Below are 21964 nucleotides of genomic sequence, written 5' to 3'. Positions count from 1 at the left end.
TTCAGGAGCGATCACGATGCGCACATTCCCTGCACAGGAGACAACCGCATCAGGAACCTTCTGGAGCCATGGGGATGTGCACATTCCCTGCACAGGAGAGGACCGCGTCAGGAGCCTTCTGGAGCCATCGGGACGTGCACCAGGAGGCCTGCACCAGGAGGCCTCCTCAGAAGGGGCCACGGACAGCTGGAGGGACAGGGCACCCTGCTGACCATCCCCTGGTCACACCCTTCGGGAGGGGCAGGGTGATTACCAGCTGAAGCTTGTTGGGGACCCGTGGCTTTAGGATGTTTCTGGAGAGAAGATGTGCACCGTCCTGCTGGGACCCTCCTCAGGGCAGCAGCACCAGGCCCCCGATCTGTGTGGCCACATGCAGGGCATGCCCAGACCCCAGGGTGTGAGGCCACGTGCCGCCGGCACCCTAGTCACGGAGCCTGTAAATCGCCGCTCCGAGAACCCTGCATCCCCGGACGTGCAGCCACCATGTAGCTAAACGGCGCTGACTATTATTGCAGAGCAAATAAATGGCTATTTCACTTTGCAGATCACCTGTAATTGTGCGTGCACTGTGTCAACCTCAGGTTTAATTGGTGTGTAGGCTGCGAGGCATGAATTACGGCATGTGTAATTTATTTATGCAATAAAATTTACCGTTAACTGAGAGGAAAAATAAAGAGAAAAATCATATGTTTCACACTATAATTACACAATAAAGTTTGAATTAGAAATGTGGTGTGGGCCGCACACTTGCTCTGGACCCGGAAAGGCTGGAGCACAGCCGTTGCTTCCTTCCTGCCGAGACGTACAGGAGGCCGCGGTTCTGAGGCCGAGAGCCCGTTTTAAGACGGAACCATCTGGAAGGCTGAGGCCGCAGGGAGCCGGACCGCTCTGAGATGGGGAGGGGCGCCCAGCCCAGGCTGGCAGAAGGGAGATGGAGAATGGGAAGGCTACTTTCCCATGTAACAAGGAATCTTTGTGAAAACGGCTTCTTAGGGGCATCAGGGCTTCCACTCAGAAACGGGAAGGAAAGACCGACCAGTGGAACAGTGTCTTCTGCGTTCGTTCTGAAGGTCTGCCGTTACGCCAGAATTGACAATAATCCTCACGCTAAGTGCCGAACGACACGAGTCTGGCTTCCACCAGACATTTCCAGCGAAGAGAAGCTGTCCGTGGTCACTCCTAATCTGTAGGAGCCCTTAAAGGACTAACACCCACAGCGCTGCTCCTGGGGCCCAGATGTGGGGCGACAGCAGCTCCAGGGACCCCCCGGGCCCTCCTGGCTCTGCCAGGACCCCGTCCTGTGGAAGCCTGTCCTGTGGCTCTTCCCGATCCCTTAATAATGGAGAAGGAGGCTGTTCATGGAAGGACACACTGGCACTGGAAGTCGAAAGGGACATTTTGAGGTGTACTGTCTAGGGGTTGATGGCCAGGGAGGCGGCCACGGGCTACGGGGAGACAAGGTGGGCGAGGCTCTGGGGACGAGGCCCCTGCTGGGGGGTGCCCAGAGCGGCCCAGGACTCCAGGGATGCCAGCTTGGTGGGCTCGCTGGCTCACAGCCCAGGTCAAGGTCCTCCCACTGGCTGGACACCATCGTCCTCAGTGTCGTGGGTACCACTGTGAGGGTACTTGGGACAGCAGTGCCCAGGGCCCTGAGAAGGGCAGGACGGTGGGGCCTGGGCCCCCACACGGGGAGAAGAATCTAGATCCCCGAGGAGGACAGCCTGTGGGGAAGTCCAACGCCTACTGTGGTCCTGTGGCCCCAGGAGGTCTCTGAGAATTTGCCTCGGAGCCGCCCGGCCCTGACCGGGGTGGGAGGATGGCTTGGTTTTATTCTTCCTGGTTGTAAGCTGCCTGGACCTGTTAAGATCCGCTCCTTTCTCCTCTGCGTGGCCTTGATCTTCCCCGGCTGAACCTAGCTTCCCTGAGCAGACCTAACCACCACCTTGACCTTTACAGGGACGCATCTGTCCCAGGGAAACAACAGCAAGCATGAACTACATCAGAGTAGGAAGCTTTTGCACAGCAAAGGAAACAGTCAACAAAACGACAAGGCAACCTAGTGAAGGTATTTGCAAATCATGTACCTGATAGAGGATCAATGTCCACAGTACGTAAAGAACTTACACACCATAAAACAAATAATCCAATGAAAATATTGGCAGAGGACCTGAAAAGACGTTTCCCAAAGACGTGCAGATGGTAACAGACACATGAAGAGATGCTCACCATCATCATCATCAGGGAGATGCAAATCTAAACCACGATGAGACACCAGCTCGTACCGTCCAAGTGGCTAAAATCAAAACACAAGAAACAGCGGGTGTTGGCGAGGATGTGGAGAAAAGGGGCCCCTCGTGCACTGTTGGTGAGAGTGAAAACTGGCGCAGCCACTCCGGAGAACAGTGTGGAGGGTCCTCAGAAAGTCGAAAATAGAACCACCCTACGGCCCAGCCCTTGCACTACTGGGTACTTACCTGAAGAAAATGAAAACCCAGATGTGAAAAGACACCTGCCCCCTGACGTCTGCGGCAGCATTACCTGCGACGGCCATGGAAGGGAGGCAGCCTGTGTCCTTCGACTGGTGGATGGACGAGGAAGGGGCGGTGTGCACACACGGCAGAATATCACTCAGCCGTGAAAAAGAACGAGATCTTGCCATTTGCAAGGACACGAAAGGAGCCAGAGAGTACTATGCTGAGCAAAACAGTCAGAGGACAAATACTGCACGACGTCCCTCCTGCGTGGAATCTATGAAACACGTGAAGAAACACCCAAAAAGCAGAAACGGGCCTGTCAATGCAGAGCACAAACTGATGGCTGCCAGAGGGGACGGGGGTTCCGCAAGATGGGCGCAGGGGAGGGGGAGGTACGGGCCTCCGGTTCCGGAAGGAGTAAGTCACGGCGACGAAGGGCCCGGTGGCCGGAGCGGTCGTGCGGATGGGGGCAGGTGCTAACACACCCGTGGGCCCCGTGCAGCACAGAGAGCTGGAGCGCTGCGTCGTGCACCTGAGACTGAGGTGGCGTCGCCAGTGTGGCGTCAGCTGTGTTTCCATTTAAACAATAAAATACTGCAGTGACAAAATTTTGAGACTTAAATACAGATTTATCTATGTCGACGTTAACACGCCTACGTTAGAGTAAGGCAAAAACACACGAACACAAAGCAAGGATCGTCCGTCCCGCACGTCCCTGGGGCTCCTCGTCCTCTCCGGCGGGAAAGGCGGCCCAGACATCCTTCCAGGTCAGCTCACGCCCCAGACACAGGCCCTGCAGGGTCCAGGGCTGTGGAACGACCCCTTACTTCCCGCAGTCTGCCTTGTTCCAGAACACCTGAGGCCCAGGGGTGCGCTCCGTGCAGGGTGCTGACTGCCCGTGGGCGCCTGCCCTCAAGGAGCCCAGACCCCTTAGAGATGGCAGGCGGGCAGCGGGCGAGGGGCGCTGATGGTGTCCGGATTCACCCTGGGCTCCGTGGTAGATGCTTGGAAGCCCACTGGTGGCCCTGCCTCCGTGGCTTGGCAACCACTCGAAGGTGTTGTCGGGAAGCTCCGTTGGTGGCTGGCTCGGGCAGCCTGGCCACTGAGACGCCCGTGTGCCCAGCAGCCCCCGCCGGTCTCCCGCGGCCCCGGCACCGAAAGGTGCCTCGCGTGGTCTGGACCCGAGGGGTAAGGCCCCGTGGTGCCCTGCTGGGCCCCCGGGAGCGGCGGGGTGAGGCCAGCGGTGACCGCCGCCCCCGTGCAATGCTTCACCCTCTCCACCCAGACTCTGGAAAGATCTACTTCAAAAGGCATCATGGGTTCCGTGCTCCTGGTAAAGGTCCGTGGCCAGCTGTTTCCTGGGGCCAATTTTCCCGAAAAGACTTGTCAGTGTCATTGGCACAGTAATTGCAGAGATGTGCGTACAGACAGCAACTGGAAAAAATTCATCAAGATTACGTACGCTCTGAGTGAGGGCGTCACACGTGACTTATTTTTCCTCAAACTCCTTTGTGTTTTCCAAATTTTCTGTTCGAGCGTCTATAGTAACAATCAGAAGAACGGTCTGAGCAAAGGGCAGGAATTGCAGCCCCCCCAAGGACACGGGACTCAGCGTGCATTGACTGTTGGACATTTGTCACAACCGGGCCTGTGGATGCTTCCCCTACAGCGAGAAACCCGGAGAAACACAGGGAAACGGCGGGGCGGGAGGCGAGGGCGATTTATGCGCTATTTCTCTGCAACACGGGAGAGTAATGCGGAGGTCATGTGGGCAAGGTCAAAGGACAATTTGACTTTTGCAGGATGACCCGGGGCCATCTGTCCTTCGTGCAGCTGATGAGCTGTCAGTGCGGGGTGAAGGGAGGAAGGGGGGCCGCCTTACTGACGAGAGCGCCCCGCCCCCCGGACGGGACAGCGCTGCCGCTCCCGCTCCCGCGCCCGCCAGGAGGTGCGGGGGAGCAGGGCCCTGGAAGGGGTCCACCCTGGGGACCGGCCTCAGAGGGAGGAAGGCCCCTCTGCCTGCCTGCGGAACCAGGGCAAAGCCCCAGTGCCCATTCCTCCTGTCGCTGGAGGCCGTTCGCGGACGGCTGTCGTTCCAAAGACACTTCCTCCACCAGAACCCTGTTTCCCTCCCTCGCAGGTTTCTGGGACCTCGGAGACCCCACCCTGGGTTCTCTGACCCCCAACCTCTGCTTTGCTCTGGTGGGACAGTGATGTGCCCCGGACCAGAGCTGCGGGGGCCGCTGGCCCTGACCGAGGGACTTCCTAGCCCCGTGGTCTCCTGTCCACGGGTCACAGTCACCTCCTGCCGTAGTAACCCTCCTGCCTGTGACCTGTCCTCATTGTCCCGTGTCACCACCTGACATCTTCCCAGTGTCTCTTCTGGAACCAGAGATTTGCTGGCCCCTCTGGGTTTGGTTCTGATAACCTAGAAGCCAGGGGTTCTGTGTGCCCAGCCGCCCGGCAGGGAGGTCCCTCGCCCTGTGTGTCTGTGGTTCTGCTGTCCCTGGCGAGGCAGAGCCTCCTGACAGGACAGCCCCAGCAAGATGGGCTGAGGGACTCAGGAGCACCCGCTTTCTTTCTGGTAGACGGCTTTGACCGTGCACGGACTTGTGACCCGTCCACGGTCCTGCAGACATGGGCTGGGCTACTTGGGGCCTCGGCTGCTGTAGAGAGAAGATGCCGTGCCCGTGCAGCCCCCGCCCTTTCTGTGTCCCGCAAGGACACCGCCCCGGGTGTGGGGAGTGCCAGGCAAGGGGACCGAGCCCGAGGCCCCTGGGGACGCACAGGCATCGCCGGTCCAGCTCGTGCCGCAGAGGCGGTTCAGCACAGGCCCGCTCTGCCCGGCTGCCCGCACTGTTCTCTCCCGGTTGTTTCATTTACGAGGGTGTCACTGGGCAGTAACGTGCGCGTCGGGGCTGCCGCCCCCCACCCCGAGGCCCCGTGAGTGCAGATGGGTTCGAGTGGAGCAGGCAAGACCGCCGGAAGCGGGGCTTCAAACCGTGCGGGTCCAGGTGGCGGTGACGTGAGCGGTGCTGTCTCTGTGCCAGGACGGCCCCGGAGATCCCGTCGCGATGCCACAGGGCGCGGGCCTCGCGAAGCTCGCAGGACGCGGTCTCGCTGCGGGGTCCACCATCGAACCTGCAATGAGAAGCCCGTCGTCGTCTCGCGAAAGCCGAGGTCTCTGCCCGCGTACCGAGGGCGCGTCGCTCTTCGCAGAAACCCAGCAGACACGCGCGCAAACGGGATATCCCCACTTGGGAGCATTCGCAAAGCTCGGGGCGTGTTAGCGGAAGCCCGCAGCAAATCCAAAGGTCTGCACAAGATGCCTGACTGCTTGCTAACAGGAAAGGCTGCGGGCCCGGCGTTTCACAGGGTTTGAGCCAGGCTGTCAGCCTCGACTCTGCCCGCGTCTGGGCGTCCAGCTTCTCCCACCGCCCCCCGTCAGTGCCCGGGGGCTGCTGGGGCGATGGCCGTCCCTAGACCCGGTGACTTCGAGCAAGGGAAGCCTGCCGGTGGGAAGCCCGAGGGCCGGGTGCACAGGCTGCTCTCTCCTCGGCCCGTGGACGGGCACCTCCCCCTGTGTCTGTGTCCTGATCTCCTCCCTTCCTCAGGACACCAGTCGGATTGGATCAGGGCCCACGCTAGTGACCTCACTTTAGTTGATCACCTCTTTGAAGACTCCGTCTCCAATCAAATAGATGTCCCCTCCCCCGTGTCAGATTACAGCAACTTTTCTTTACCCACAGGACAGGAGTATCTGAAAAGCCCAGAGAACCTTCTGGATTGCAGGCGTTCTCCTCCCTGCCCCCGTGTGGAGTGGTGACCACTCTCTGTTTTGTGATCAAGGCCACTCACTCGGCACGCCCGGTCACGCCCAGGGGCCAGGGAGCACAGTGGGGCTTCAGGGAACACAGTGGGGCTTTAGCACAGCCTTCTTTGCGGGTGAAACCGTATGTGTGGTGGTGTTTACTGACCGCCGTAGAGAAAAATGCGCTCGCACATCGTTAGCCACTCGTTGGTGAGAAGGGACGCGTTGATCTTTTCCCACTAAAGAAGCCACGTTTGGAGAGTCAGCCCCAGCGGGGGTCACCACCCTCCTGAGTTTATGGTGATTCGATGACGTCCTACGAGGTCCAGCCGTCCCCTGTATAGGTCACGGGGAGGTCGGTGGGTGTCTGACTGTGGTCACCACCCCCGAATCTCTCAAGGTTTTGAGCCCCAGCTCCATGCACCTGCCTGCATGGGTTCCTGTCCTGACTGTGGCCACTGCGGCCCTCCTGATTTCCAGAAATTACTGTCCATCCTGAGCCACTGTGCAGAAATCCCCGGGATGTGTCCCTCACACGGCACACGGTCACGCTGGCCCTCTCGGGAAGGTCAGGAAGGAGACTTGCACACGCACCTCTGGTGGTGCAGAGGTGTCAGCCCAGGGGACACGGCCTCCCTTCCGCACGGGGCCTCGGAACCGGCGCAAGCTGGGCGTTGGTCAGCAGGCCATGGTTCAGGTCGAATCTTGTCCGTCAGGCTTGGAGGTTTGACCCGGTTTTTGCTCGTTTCCAGGCTTTTTGTCTTTGTCCCCCTTATTGTACAAGCCAAGTAGGATTTGAGCGGGCTGACTACTGGGGTTCGTGAATGGGGTCCCGCGCCCACCTTGTCTCTGGCGGTCGAGACCTAGCCGTTGGCCCTGGCGCTCTGGGACGCCATCCCCGTGAAATCGGGGTCTCTCGTGTTCAGCCCACAGGGAAGAGCCTCGCAGGGCCTTTGAGAATGCGGGCTCTCTCTTCGACGGCTCCCTTCCCAGGGCCGGGGGAGGGGATGCGCTGGGGCCTGTGGCAGGAATGGGCGGGGCTGGGCGGGGCAGGCATGGTGAGCCCACCTGATGCCACAGTCCTGTCTCCCGAGATTTGGTGTCCTCCCCTTCAGATTTAATTCCACGTGGCGGCGAGAGAGCCCACATGTCCATCAGCCACTGAAACACTGGGGGCCCCTCTCGGCCGACCCAGCCAATGCCACGGAGCCAGAGCGCGTGGGGGATGCCACGCCCTCCAGCCTGGCCTGTTGCCCTCGGGGCCACTGCCCTCCAGACTCCCTGTGGTTCTGTCCATAAAAATTGTACAAACTTCTTGCGCGCACGGCCCGTCCTCCTGGTCAGTTTGTAGCTGAGCCCTGGACCCCCGGGATTTCGGGTGGGTTTCGGGTTTTGAAGCACCGAGGGGTGATGGGGATCCGGGAGCTCCCGGACAAGGAGAGGGTGGCTGGGGGCAGGGCAGCGAGAAGCGCCCAGACTAGGCAGGGGCTCACACCCTCCCCTTACTGGACTCTGTCCCTGTCCTCTCATGGTGCCGCCCCGGCCACTGGCTCAGGCCCTCCGGGGCTGGGACCCCAGGTGCCCTGCCAGGCGGCCTGAGAATCCGGTTTCCAGCCTGTGACCCTCAGGCTACTGGAGAGAAGGGCTGCCTTTAGGACAGCCCCGTAGCTCTCTGGTCCTGACAGGGTCCAGGATGGGGATTCCGAGCCCTGGGGTTCTTCATGCCTGGGCCCTCGCTCTGCAAGTTTCTACCCTGGTGCACGTGGTGGCCGCCTGGTCACCAGAGCCTCCTGTGAACAGGCGGCCGTCTGGAGCCGGCCACAGGTGATGGCTTGCGTCATGGTTCTGTGGCTGTAGGTGCTTCAGACCACGGGCAGCACGGATGCCTCTGGATCCCATCCGACCAGCAAACTCCATCTAGATTTCTATCCTGAGGTTCTGTTTCCCGGAAGTGCACCTGCACTCAAGGCTTGGTCAGTGGAGAGACGGCCCTGTGTGGATGATTAAGGGGATGCAGGGAGTGGGGAGGCTGGGGTAAGGGTCTTCTGGAAGGAAACGCCGGGTGTCAGCCTGTGGTCCTGGGTGGGCAGGACAGCCCCCAGTGCAGATGCTCGAATGCCAGCCCAGGCGTGGCTCATCCGGACGTCCTGCGGCCTCCCGCTCTGTCCCTCTCTCTCCTGGACAGCGAGGCTCCCTTGTTTCCGATCCCCCAGCCTCTCACGAGCCGCTCGTGATGGCACAATTACTAACCCTGTGGAGGCCGGAGGGCGGGTGGTGGCGCGGGAGCCCCGGGCCCGGGCGGACGACATGGCTGCTGCAGCCTGGTTCCCGTCCCCCGGTGACGTGCGCGCGGCGGACCGTCCCATCCGACTGCCGCCCCGCGCGTGGTCTGGACGGAGCCGTGTCCTGCGAGCGCGCACCGTCCTGAACAACCCAGCCAGCGCGGCACCCCCGGAGCCCGGCCCCCTGTGCTGGGGGAGGTGGGTGTTACTCAGCTGGGTGCTCAGCGGCCCCGGGTGGCCATCACCGTGCCCCTTCCTCTGTTGAGCATAACGATCCCTGAGCGGGGATCACCTGGTCCTGTAAACCGCTGCTGTCCCTTTGCAGCAAGTGCCTGAATTACGTCCGTTTTCTGGGTGAACTCGAGGAGAGGGGTCAGCGCAGGCCGGAGAGGGGCACAGAGACACTGCAGGATCAGGCACCAGCACTGCTGGGCCGAGCAGGGACCTGCGAGGGCCCCACGTGCTTCAGGGCCACAGTCTCATTCTCCGAACCGCGTGAGAAGTCAGGTGATTGTGTGAAACAAAAGCAAAGCCGTGATGAAAACCCTAAACTTGATCTTCAAGGAACCACCTAGAAAAGGCAGGAGACACTGCCTCTCCCGCGTCTAACGTGTCCCTTGTGTGCACGTGTCACGTTGCTTTTCAAGTCTGTGCACGTATCTGTGTCTCCCCCCTTCCCTGCGATGCGATCCCACAGCCCTGTAACTTCTCCACACAAGGGGTGCCCTTGGTTTCGAGAGCCCAAAGCAGGTCGGGGTCTTGGGGCGTTCCCCCCGCGAACCCACGCCTGCCAAGGGCGGGTGGCGGCCCGCGAGACGCGGCCTGGGACTTCGGTGACCCAGGCTCGGACGACGCAGTCTATGTTCACCGCAGGGACAGCGCTGTTACGGCAGGTGAGGACCAGGGAGGCCGCATGGTCGCCGGTCTCCCCGGGGGGGTGGAACCGGGCACGTCTGGAAAAGACGTCCGAGGAGGGGTGCTGCGGCAGTGCGGGCCCAGCAGCTCAGTGCGCCACGTGATCTAGTCTGTACTTGAACCGGAGGAATAAAAAGTGACCTCTGGTTTCCAGAAGCTTGGGAACAAAACCAAAATAACAATGTGGTTTGTGTCTGTAGGGGGGTTGCCGGGGGCTCTGGAACCCACCGTCTGGGGTCCAGAGGGCCCTTCCACTGCTTCCTGGGGGGCCTTCCCTGCAGCCCCAGCCCGCTGAGCTGGAAATGGGTGAAAAGTTGCAAATGCGCTGAAAATTCACCCTAATGAGCCGCGTGTGCTGCACCATGGGGGAAGCTGGGGTTCTGGAATGAAATCTAGAGGAGGGCAACCAACCAGGCTGTGGGGGCGGGCGGGGAGGCACGAAGGTGCCTGAGCGCTGGCTGCTTCGTCCCCAGGGCTCTGGGGCCCCTTCCTGCGGGACACCCTCGGCCAACTGTGTGGTCCCTGCACCTGTGTCTTCCCCAAGGGGCTCCTTGCCCTCCTGCGGTGGAACGTTCTAGGCTACTCTGTTACTGAAGACACAGGCGAGGTGGAGAAGGAGCGTGAGCCTTTTCTAAAGCGCTGTCTCCTCCGTTCCCACCGTGTGCGCCTCACCCCTGCAGCGCCCGAGTTAGAAGTGAGCTCTGTACGGGGTGGCCCGATCCCGCAGGCCCCGGGTCTCCCCTGGGGTCAGCGGTGCCCCTTGGTGAGGCCACACTCACCGGATTTTCCTCCCGCCTCGCTTCCAGCGCCCCACCCCCGGCGAGGCAGCGAGCTGAGCTGGGGAGGGAAGGGGAGGAGGAAAGCGGGGCGGGGGCGCCCCTCCCCGCCAGGCCTGCCGCTGCCTTTCTGAACCCTGGGTGCCTCCCCTGCACGGCAGGCGTGTGTGCCCCTGCGGCTCCCCTCCCCCCGGAACTGCTGTGGGACGCCCTCCCCCCACGCCGGCCCAGCCTGGAGCATCCTCGGGGTGCTGCCCCCACCCCCGCAGCCCCCAGGGTCCCACACAGGTAGCCACAACCACGCACGTGACCGGTTTTCACTACCGAAGTGCCAGCGGGAAAGGCCAGCTGTGGCCCCTAAATCCTGGGGTTCTCCGGCCTCAGTGCCCCACCCCCCGTCAGGGCCGCCCCGTCCACAGAGATGGGGCCGCCTCGGAAAACCTTCATCCTGTTCTCACGGACACACGGGGGCATCCGTCACATACCCACAGACCAGCGGAAGCAAGGCCGCGTGCAATGGACTCTGATGACCCCGAGAGGTGCCCATGACAGCCTGTGTGTGCGCCGTGCCACAGAAGGGTCTGTCCCCAGCTCCTGGACGGTCCTGTGCCTGGAGGTGAGCCCCCTGCCCGGAAGCCGCGCGCCCACCCACTTGCCGGACGTAAATTATGTTCCTGCCCCCGGCGAGTGTTGTTGCGAAGCTGGAGTTTGTGTTCAGGCTGATTATCTTGAACTTGGGCTAATGTTCCATGAAAAGAGTCTCTATCATCAAATTCATTAATTAAGGTCCCATTTGCAGGCTGATTGTGAATGGGCGTCACTTGTGTGATGGGGCAGACCTTGCTCCTGGCTGGTGAGGCTGCTGTGGGCACGTGAGTCAGTCTCTGAGGGGCGGGGACACGGTCCCCGATTCCAGGTCAGCCTGCGGGGGCGGGGGGGTGGTGGTGGTGCGGGGCTGCACTTCGAGCTCAGGTTGGGGCCCGGGGTGGGGGTCCTGTGACCAGTGGTGCCGGTCGGCCGTCGCTTCCCCGCAGGACCGTGTGCCCAGTGCATCGCCCTCTGGTGCGCAGGAGGGGTCGTGGGGCGGGTCCTCCCCGGCCTGTGAGGGAGCGGGGCTCCTGGGGGCCTGGGGCTGCTTGCCCTCTGGCCCGTGACACTGGGTCCTGCCCCCCTGCTCCATTCCCTCACCCCTGCGCAGAGGGTGAGCTCCCCCTCCTCCTCCAGCCGACTCAGCGAGGTCTCTCCTTCGGCGTCCCCCCCCCCCCCAAACCCTCCGTAGGTGCAGGCGGGCTTGCTCGCCTCATTCTAGGCAGGCTCTCTCAGTGACAGCTCCTCAGCCAAAGGTGCTGGCACCCTTCCCTCTCCCTGCCCTGCCCCTGCACTGGGGAGGCCACAGCTGGACCAAGCTATACGTCTGCCAGGCGTTTCCGATGGAGCGGCCTCACCTGACCCTGCGGGTCCCCCAGGGCAGGTGCCCTTGGTAAGGCCAGGATGCCCACGAGGCGCCAGTCAAAGCCCGGCAGGGACGTGGCCGTGCCGCTGTGCGGCTGTTCTCCTGGCCCGTGGCACCCGCATACTTACACGCACCCATCAGTTTCCTGCTGTCCCCAGAGATGCCCCTAATCTTACTAGGCCACTAGCAAATGTCAGAGCGTCACACGGAAACCACATTTCCTTTGTCCTGGGGTTTGTCTCTGCTGCCTGCACTCTGGTGGATGATTGGGTGGTTTTCTTCTGTCCTTGGCCGCCCCACGTCAGGTGAGCCGGACACACTTTGGTGAACAGCCCCCACCTGCCTACACCCGCCTGACTACGCCCACCTGTCTACACCCACCTCTCTCCACCCGCCTGCCTACACCGGCCTGCCTACACCCACCTGTCTACACCTGCCTGTCTACACTCACCTGCCTACACTGGCCTGCCTACACCCGCCTGTCTACACCTAGCCACTGCATCCCAGCCCTGCCCTGGGAACTGGGTGACTTCCTGCCCCTAGGGGGCTGTGGCAGGTGACCTGAAGCTACCCCCCTGCTCACTGTCCCACCTACACTTTCCTCAGTCCGGCTCCACTGGTGTTGCTGTCCCTGTCTCCCCTACACTCACCCGTGTGAGTCCTGTCACTTCCGGTGCCCTGGCCTCTGGACTGGCCCCTCCCTCCACCGTGAATGCTCTCCCTCCTCCTGCTCCGTCTGTCGTCTGTCGTCTGTCACAAAGGCCCTCTCCAGGCCAGCTGTGGGCCCTCCCAGCTCACCACGGCCGGCCCGGGGCATCATCCCAGCAGGACAGGGGCAAACAGCGACGACATACACGTATGCCCGACCTGCTGAATAGCTTCTGGGGCCTGGCGTGGGCCCCTCCTGCTCTCCCAGCCTCTCCCGGCCAGGCCTGCTTGCACCTGCTGGGGCCGGGCAGGCCGACACTCAGTGCCTCTCCCTCAGCACGGCATCTGCAAACCCCGGGCCGGTGGAAACGGGGTTCACACAAGTGTTGTGCACATGACCCCATCAGCTCCTTCCACCGGCTCGATCGGACGAACGTAAGGGTTATGCCTTTAAGATAGCACAGTGCCTTGAGAAGCAAAGGCAGGGAGGACCAGGCTGGTGCACCCCCCACATTGATGCCCCCATTAGTTCTACTCCCATCATGACCGTTTCCCGGCCAGATGACAGAGTCCCTAAGCACACAGGCGGCCCCGCTCAGTCTCGTCTGCATCGACACCAGAAGTGGAGGTCGGATGCTGCTACAGACATTCAGCTCCTTTTCTGGGAGCTCCTCCCTGGAGTGACCACACCACTGTAACGGACACAGAATTCTGGTTGGATTGCTGGAAGGGAGGCATCAGCCACCCCGAGTGGGCCAGGGTTCACGCCAAGCCTGCATAAGCCCCTTCTCGCTCTAATTCCCGCTTTGGGCGCTCACTCAGTGGGCTTAGTTCAAGACATTAAGGCTCTTAGCGGGTGGGGCTTCTGGCTCCTGAACTGCACCCTTCGTGTTTAGATCTCCTTGGAAGTGGCAATAAGCCCCGGGGTGGGGAGGGGGCCTGGGGCCAGGGAAGACACCCCCCCCCCCCAGGCCGGTGAGACGGGTGCCTCGCCTCGTACAGTCCTGCCCCAGTGCCTTCCGGGCGGCGTCGGCCCCCTGCACCCCAGCAGCCACTGCACCCCAGCAGCAAAGTGGGGGCGCTGCCCGCTCAGGGATCCCCCAATGTGCAGGGGCCTGACTGGTCCCGGGGCTTCAGTAAACCCCTCTTCACCCCAGGGCCAGAGTCCTCCGGGGAAAAGGCAGTTTCTTCACAATTTCATGAAGCTGATGCCAGACATGCTGGAAGGCAGTCCTCCCTCCTTCTCCCTGCCCCCCTCCTCCCTGGAGGCCCCCCCCCCCGCCTTCTCTTCCTCCAGGGCCCCACTGTTCCAGACAGGGTCAGATGGAAAGGTCACGGTGTTTCCTTCCCAGGGCTTCACTGCCTTCCCACGCCGTGATCCTGGCCGAGGGGCTTTCCAGGTTCTCCCGCTTAGTGGCACCAATGGGGCAAATACCCTGGCCAGTGTCACCGTCACTGTGAGGGAGGGAACGGCATCTTCCTGGTGCCCTGGCGCAGAGGACAGCAGCTCTGGGCAGGGGACTCCCTCTGCCTCAATTGTACCAGCTGGAAGGAGGCACTTCAGAGCGCTCCCCTGGTACCAAGTGCCACCCGCCCCAACCTGGGCTGTCCCTTCACCAGACGGCTTGCCTGCTGTGAGCGAGGCTGACCTCACAGCCTGCAGCCTGGGCGCCCACACCCCACTGGAGGGGCCTCGTCTGGGCCCCGGGGCACCGGGGACACCACGTGGCCAGCTGGATGTCCGCAGGGGGAGCCAGGCTCAGTGTCCCTCAACCCGCTACTATGTGCCTTAGGACACAGGCGGTCCCAAGAATCCTCCCACTGGGGAGGACTGGAGCACGGAAAGATCTTTTCTCTGTCTCTTGTTTTATGCGAGAGAAAGACACAGACAGAATGGAGAGGGGAACACACGGCGGCGGGTAGGCCGGGGAGAGGGAGAGAGACGGAGGGGCGGGCAGGCCGTGTGCAGCCACCGGCAGGCAGGCAGGCAGGCCCGGGGAGAGGTGGTGGGGCATGAATCGGGCAGTCTCAGGAGACCATCACTTTAAATCTTAATTGGTTGCCTTTTAAATATCATTTAAGGGCTGGTGTCCCTGCCTCTCTCTCTAGTTAAGAAGGTGTCGTGTCAAACTCTATTACCTCGCTGGACGAGTCTCCCTTAAGTTAAAAAAAAAAAAGTGGGGGGGGGGGTAGAAAGAGAAAAAAAAAAAAGAAAGAAATGGAGGCATCAGCGGCGGTTTGAGGGTCGATAAAGCTCTTAGATTTGGAGACGTTTTCCGGGAGCCCATTTCCCGCGGCTAAGAGTTGTTAATGGAGCTTAAGGAATTATCTTAGACCGGGCCGGCCGCCGCCGTATATTTCCCTGTCGGGTCTGGATATGCTGCTGTCAGACTCGCTTAATGAAAAGTAACGCGCGGCTGATTACAGTTTTATTTGGGCGCTATGTAAAGAGCGCCGTTAATTTAGCAGCCCTTCCTTGGTGTGTCTGAATTGGCCACGCCTGAGTGGCTGAGAGCGCGGTCCCCAGCGCCGCTGCCCTGACAGCCTCCCGGGAGGGAAGCGGGGCCCCGCCCCCCACCACGACCTTTCTCCCCAGCACCACAGACCCTTAAAATACACGTCCCCACCCTCCCTACCCCGGCGGCGTCCCGTCCCCTCCCCCTCACTGAGGGGATCCGCCTCCTGACCCCCACCCCGGGGCACACAGGCCACTTGGGGGTAAGGGTGCCTACGGCCAGCCTTCCAGAGCATTCCCCCCAAAGGTAAGGGGGAGGTCCAAGGGACAGCCCCTGGTGGGGGGGGGGAGGGGTGCGCGGCTGACTCCCCGCCCCCACCTGATGTCTTTATCCCCACAATTTTGCAGATTAATCAAACAAGTCTCTTCCAGTCGGCGCCACCAAGGTCTGGGGGCTCCTGCGGTGCGGGATTCTGACCTCCAGTCTGCGGGGACCGGCCGGGCTTCCTGCCCCACAGACCCTGCCCAGAGTGTGAGGTCTCCAGGGCCAAGGCGTGGTCGGCAGCGGGAGCCCTCTGGGCACCCCCCCCCCCCCGGACTGGCTGCGGGGGGTCGGGAGGGGGGGGGCGGGGGTCCAGACCCGGCCGCGGCCCCCACAGCCCCTGCCACCCGCACCGGGGCCCGGGCCGCGGCCCCCACAGCCCCTACCCCGCCCGCCGCGCCGCCTGCGTCAGCGAAGCCTCATTTTTGCTGAAAATGTCTGGCTTTGTCTGGGGCTGGGGTGGGGGCGCGGGGGCAGCCGCCCTCGGCCGCATTAAAATTCCTGGCGCCCCAGCCGCGGCCGCAACGCGTCTCCCCCGAGACTCCACTTTCGCTATTACTGTCAAGTACCCTTGACTCTTTATTTTTGCCCTTTTATCTATTACAACTAATTCGAGTTCTTTTGCCCTTTTCAGTCTAAGACGTGGGCTTTCTGCAAAGCCTCCCCCTGCCAGCGAGCTCTCGGAGCGCGGAGCCTTTAGAAATTGAGGGGTTTACTGTCAAAATGAAAATTTCACTTCAAATTATCTTGGCTGATGCTCGCTCGCCGGGCCGGGGGCCCCCGCCCAGCCTTTGACAGGCGCATCAGCGGCGAGCCTCCGAGTCCCGATGATATCATCCACGGGAGCGAAAGTCAATACGGTGACAGCGCGCGGATACAATCCAATTACCGCGCGGCCCGGACAGGCCTGGGGCGCGGCGCCCGCCCGGCCACCGGGGTCCGGGACCGCCCCCTTCTCTCAGGCGCCGGGGGTCGAGGTCCGGTCGCTCTGGGGCGCGGACCCCGACACCGGCCTCTGGCCACCAGCGCTCGAGGCCCGCCCCGGAGCCGCTCCCCGGCGGCCCGGGACCCCCGCGGGGGCGGGCCCCTGTCCAGTCCCAACCGTCGCAGGGAGGGACCCCGCCTGGCGGGCGCCTCCAAGGCCCCCCGCCCCCCGGCAGGTTCGCCGACTTGCCGATCCGTCCTTCCTCGGGACGCCTGGGACTGCGACGAGGCCCCCGCAGCCGAGCGCTGGCCGGCGAGGGGACCCCGAGTGCAGAGCGCAGCGCTCCCCGCCGCCCTCCAGGGGCCCGCGCCACCGGAGGGAGCGCCCCGAGAGCTTCCTGGGCTCGGAGGTGCGGGCCGGGCTCCGCGGGGGTGGGGGTGGGGGTGGGGGCCGGAGGGAAGCGGGAACCCAGGGCTGGAAGCGCGCGGGAACCGGGGCCAGGCGGGGCTCGCCCCCGCCCCCGCCCCGGGGCCTCCACTCCCAGCCCCGCCTTCTATCCGCAGCCGACTAAGCGCTCGCCCCACCCCCCCACCCCCGGGGCGCGGCCCCGGGCTTTCGGAGCGCGGGCGGGGCGGCCGGTCCCGGGAGGGAGGGGAGGCGGGGCCGGGGGCGGGAAGGCCGCGCCACTTCGGCTCAGGGCGGTCGGAACGCAGTCCACGCCCCCCCCCCCCCCCCCCAGTTCCAGGGAATTTAGCAAGTTTAAAAGTTACTCTCATCTTGCAAGGGAAACCCCCACTTTCTCAGCATTGTGGAGTGTGGCAACGGGGGAGAGTTTGCAGTTTAGGGCCTGTGCACTTCTCTCACGGACTCCAAAATTCCTGGAAGTTCCTGCAACCGTTGCTGCAAACGGGGCTTTGAAGCAGGACGTCTGGGCTCTGCGGGTTAACTTCGCGGGGCACTCGGGCAGGCCGCCGCCCCCTCCTCCCCTGGGCGATTAGCACCTTTCCTGGGCAAGACCTCAACCCCCTGGGTGTGAAGCGTGTTCATTTTGCAATGCAAACACCATCACTCGGTTTATTGGTTTGTTATATCAGCCTCTGAAGCAGGCAATTATTGGTGTGAACATACACGTAAAAAAACGTAATTGTATCGAGTTACGAGTGTGCAACAGTGTAAACAGGTGGGAGTGCGGTTGCTGGAAGGTGTGCTGAGGACGACGCGGGTCAGCGGGCTGAGGGGTCTTCGGAAGGAGCAAGGATGCCTCAAACCCGGGAGGAGGCAGCAAAACTAAGCCTCAGAGCTGAAATGTCTGGTCCGTGTAAACTTTGGGACGTAAACTTTAGGCTCCGGGGCGGCTCCCTTCTGCTCTGGGAGCGTCCCTACCCGGCTGGGGCCCGGGGCGGAGGTCGGAAACGGCCCGGACCAGTGCTTGTCCAGGCGGGGTCTGTGGCCGGGAGGGCCGAGTCCGGCCGGTCCCCCCACGGCGGGTGGGCTGCCTGCACTTGGACGCGCTCCCGTCCTGCTTTGGAAACTCCGTAGAAACAGAGTCTGCGACGCGCAGCAGGCCGGCTCCCCGTCTGCTCCTCCTCCGCGCGGGGCGGGGCCCGTTAGGCGCAAAAGGGCTTGCCCCCGGCCTTGGGCGCCGCCAGCAGCTCCTTGGCTGAGCCTGCGGTCGGGGCGTCGTGGGGCGCGGCGGGCGGGAAAGCGCGCGCCAGGGGCGTCGTCAGCACGTTGGCACCTGCCCCCAGAGAGCGTCCCAGCGGTCCTGGGTCCAGGAGGGCGCCCTTGGCGGTGGCCCAGGCCTGGTTCAAAGTGCTGTGCCTGAGGATAGGGTCGTGAAAGACCCCATCCACCCAGTTTCTGAGACTGGTTACCGGGGAGTCCTGGTGCCTGTCCAGGGCACCAGTGGGGGCCGGGGCCGCAGGCGAGGACGACGCAGGAGCCAAGGAAGCGGCCGCAGGGGCAGCGGAGCCTTGGCGCTTCAGCATGCACGAGGGGAACTCAGTCTGGCTCAGGGCTGTGGCGGCCGCGGTAGCCGTGTGAGCCAGCGACCAGATGCGCGGCTTGGCCTCGAGGCCCGCCGTCGCCCCAGCCGGCGCAAAGCCCAGCTTGGCCTCGCAGGCCTGCGAGCCGCCCCCAGCGCCAGGCTGCTGCTCGGGCGCAGCGGCCGCGCTCCGGAGGCAGCTTCTGGCCCTCTCCAGGTCCTGGTCCAGGGCGGCCGCGCCACCGGCGGCCAGGGGCATCCGGAGGGTGCCGGAAGCCTCCTTTCCCGGGGCGCTTGGACCGTCAGGCGCGGCGGGGATGCGCTCCAGACCGCCGTCCAGGGGCTGGAAGGGCGGTTTCAGCTCGCACTCAGGGGGCTCCGCCTCCAGCGGGTCGAAATCCTCCAAGTCTGTGAGTTCTAGATCCTTCTCCCCTTTGCCCACCGTCTCTGCGCGGGGTAGAAAGAGGGGCCGGTGCAGGAAGAGAGGAAGGCGCTAATCTGGACCTCACTCTTCCTTCCTAGCTCTGCGCACATGGTTATGGGCCCGACCCTCCGCCCCCAAGCTAGGAGAAGCACCTGTACCTCCCACCTGCTCCAGAACCCCAAGTGGTAACAAAGAAGCCTAGCGATTTCCTGCTCAAATCAATGGGGTGGGGGGGGGGAGGAGGGGGAGTGTGTCTATTGTTTTAAGCGTTATTTTGGATTTCTTTAAGCCTGTTCCCAGTTACTCCCGCAGGCCCCCAGGTCAGGGCCCCCATGGGTCAGCTCATTCATTTGTTGCCCATGCCCTGACAGTTTGCTCTTACTGCCCCAGGTTCAATGTCTTCAGAGGTCCCAGAACCCAAGAAGAAGGCACAGGGAGTCCCGGCCTCGGTGCCCCAGCCTTAGCATTGCAGGTCCCACCCACCTTCATTCTTGGTGCTCTTGAGGGGCTCCTCCCTGGCTTCCTCTTCGCCCCCCTCTTCCTCCTCGCCCTCCGCGTAGGGTCGCTTCTCATCCGCGCATTTGTTCCTCGGGGGCCACGTCATCTTGTTCTCCTTCTTGAGGCGCCGGCGCGCGTTGGCGAACCAGGTGGACACCTGCGTGAGGGTCATCTTGGTGATGATGGCCAGCATGATCTTCTCGCCCTTGGTGGGGTACGGGTTCTTGCGGTGCTCCTGCAGCCAGGCCTTGAGCGTGCTGGTGGTCTCGCGCGTGGCGTTCTTCCGCCGCGTGCCGCTGTCCATGGTCCCGTACCTGGAGACAGGCTGGGCAATGGGGCGCTGGGCCGAGACCCTTGCGTCGCGGGCGGCGGGCCAAGGCCCAGGCAGGCTTTCAGTCCCCGTCGTGTGGGAGTGTTTTTATGGTGGTAAGACCTGGGTCAAACCCAGGCCCCTGGTTCCTCGCCACGGCCCACAGGCACAGCCTTTTGTGGCCCAAGATGTTTATATTTGATTCAACTTACAGGGAGCCTGGGCTCCTTCCTAGCCAGAGTGGGATGTGGGCTCAAGGCCTGGCCAGGTCTCTGTCACCCTACATAGACATCTATTTCTTCAGGTTCCTTTATGGGGCCCCTCGCCTACCCTTTTGATCCCCGAACCACACAAATGTGAACCCGACTATATAACAGCCGTGGGCAGGGGTGGTCATTAGTGTCCGTGGGGAGAAAGCGTCCAGACGGCTTATGTGGACTTCCTGCAGTTAAATTTATAATTGTCACCCTCCTCCCCCCAAGATGGGCCACGCGTCTCTGGATGAGCAGACTGGACTCCCCCTTCTGGTTCCCACCAAAGGGAAAGGTGGGCTGGGCTCTTGGGCAGAGGGAGGCGTCTGAAGCCTGGGCAGGGAGACTTGACAGCCGCCCAGAACCACAGTGCAGCGAGGGCTGTGAGGGTCCAGACAGCGAAGGGAGCGAGAGGGAGAGGCTGGGGACGCGTTTGCCCAGTGGGGCAAGGCTTGCCAAGGGGGCGGGGCTCGGGAGTAGCGCAGGTCAGCTGAAACCTGACCCGAAATCCCTCCCCTAGCCGCCCAAACATTCACAGGGGGCGTGGGGCTGGTGGTGCGGAGTTTGACGACTGAATGGAGCGCGGGGGCCCGGGCGGGGGCGGTGAGGAGGGATTCTGTCCGCCGGTCCCTCACCTGTCGTAGGGGTACTGGCCCAGCGCCGGCTCGTAGGGGTAGTAGGCGGCGGCCGCAGCAGGCGCGAGGCCCGCATGCGCAGATCCCGGCGCGTCCTTGGAGTCGAAGCCATTCTGTAGGATCCCACGCGCCTGGGGTCGCAGCTTCCGGGAGGCGACCCAGCTCAACCCCAGCCCCCCAGGCCCCTTGGCTCTTGAACGCTTTGCACACACCCCTGGGCAGCCTCATAAGCCACCCCCACCCCCGGACTCTCTCTTGGGCCCAGGGAGCAAAGAAGCCTCAAGATGGGGAGAGAGGACGCGCAGAATTGGGGGGGGGGGTGGTCGGGGAGTAGGAGAGAGAAGAATGAGGTTGGAGGGAGAGGGGGGCAGAGGAGACAGGTGGGGGTTGGGAGACAGCAGGAGGGAGGACCCGGACCCAAGAAGAGGACCGACCGACCGCCCGCAGGGAGGAAGGAGGAGCGAGGGGGGAGACGAGCTGGGGGGAGGAGGGGGAAGGGAGCAGGAGAGGGCCAAGCGGTGGGGCACTGGGAGGGAGGAGGAGGGAGACCGGGAGGAGTGAAGGTAGGGAGCTCAGAGGAGGAAAGCGCGGGACGAGGGGCGGGCGCCGAGCTCGAGCTCCGGGGGCGGGCGGCGCTGGGAGGAACCCGGCCAGGAGGCTCCCCCTGCAGCGTGGGGTCCTGGGCACTTGCGCCCGCGCCGCGGGCTCCCTGGGAGGTGGGCTGGGCAAATCGGGGGCAGGGGCGTGGCGGGGCGGAGGAAGGCTTCAGACAATCCCCTCCCCTTACCAGCGAGTAGAAGGCGGACGCCTCGGAGCCGTAGGTCACGTAGTTGCCGTAGCCCTGCGAGCCGCCGTACGGGCCCCCGTACACCCCAAGCGCCGCGGCCGAGTTGAGCTCGTGGCGCGCGGTGGCCAGCAGCCGGCTCTCGTAGACCGGGCAGTAGACGGGCGCCTGGGCCGAGGCGGCGGGCCCCGAGTCGGCCAGCGTGCGGCCGCCGGACTCGCAGCACGTGCTCAGGGAGTTGGTGGTCATCAGGAACTGGGGGAGAGAGGGGCCGCGAGGAAGCGCCGGCGCCCGCGGGTGAGGGGGGCGCGCCGCCCAGGGGACCCTGCCCCACGGCCCGGGGCGTACTGCCGTCCACGCCGCGCGTTCCCTCCTGCCGCGAGCCACTGGGGGACCAGCCCTACCAGGCCCCGGAGTTTTCACACGCACCCCGGGAGTGTGGGTGTGTGTGGGGGGGGGAGGGGGTCCCAAGGCCGCGCACGCCCTCCTGTGCCACGACGTCTCTCCTGGGGTGATGGTGAGGGTCAAAGAAAGCGGGAGACAAGGGGGGCCCGCACGTCAGAGTCTCTCGGTGCCCCTGCCCTCCCCGGGGCTGGGTGCAAGGAGCGCCTGGCACAGGCCCCGCTCTCTGGGAAGCGACCCCGGGTCGCTGGACAGCCTGCCAGCCGGCGTGTCCGGCCGCGTTCCCCGCACCCTCGCGGGGCCCCCTTACCTGGGGTGCGGAGGAATAGGGGTATCCAAACTGCGGGTAGGACATGGCGGGGCCGGCGGGGTCCTGCGCGTGGTCGCCCGCGTGGCGCGGCCACTGCTCCGGGGCCGCCGGCTCCTAGGCGCTGGGAGGGCGAAGCGGAAGAGCGGGTTAATTCATCCACGCGCCCCGCAAACTTTTCTAACCCGGCGGGAAAGTGAGCCGCGGCGGCCGCACCGAGCCTTTTAGCCTCACGTTCCCGAGCCTCGAGGGGGCTCTGGGACCAGCCCGCCTCGCAGCGGCGACGCAAATACATATTTTGCAAAAAA

The 21964-nt window shown here is 63.4% G+C and overlaps 1 protein-coding gene across 2 annotated transcripts; it reads right to left on the bottom strand.

The window, feature by feature from the left end:
* Positions 1 to 17021: 17021 nt before the first annotated feature.
* Positions 17022 to 21720, bottom strand: IRX4 (iroquois homeobox 4). 2 transcript variants are annotated; one of them, XM_042960860.1, is made up of 5 exons: positions 21660 to 21720; positions 20951 to 21202; positions 20164 to 20306; positions 18953 to 19281; positions 17022 to 18492 (listed from the first exon to the last, which is right to left on the bottom strand). In XM_042960860.1, the coding sequence occupies exons 1-5, from the start codon at positions 21702 to 21704 to the stop codon at positions 17669 to 17671; spliced, it is 1593 nt and encodes a 530-aa protein (XP_042816794.1). In that variant the 5' UTR covers positions 21705 to 21720; the 3' UTR covers positions 17022 to 17668. The 2 variants fall into 2 exon arrangements, with proteins under 2 accessions (XP_042816794.1, XP_042816804.1); XM_042960870.1 differs by having other exon boundaries at positions 20164 to 20276.
* Positions 21721 to 21964: the final 244 nt, after the last annotated feature.

The sequence above is a fragment of the Panthera tigris genome, chromosome A1 (assembly GCF_018350195.1).
Source record: "Panthera tigris isolate Pti1 chromosome A1, P.tigris_Pti1_mat1.1, whole genome shotgun sequence".
Taxonomy (NCBI): domain Eukaryota; kingdom Metazoa; phylum Chordata; class Mammalia; order Carnivora; family Felidae; genus Panthera; species Panthera tigris.
The sequence above is the reverse complement of the archived record's forward strand: the minus strand, read 5'-3'. Positions and strand labels throughout refer to the sequence as shown.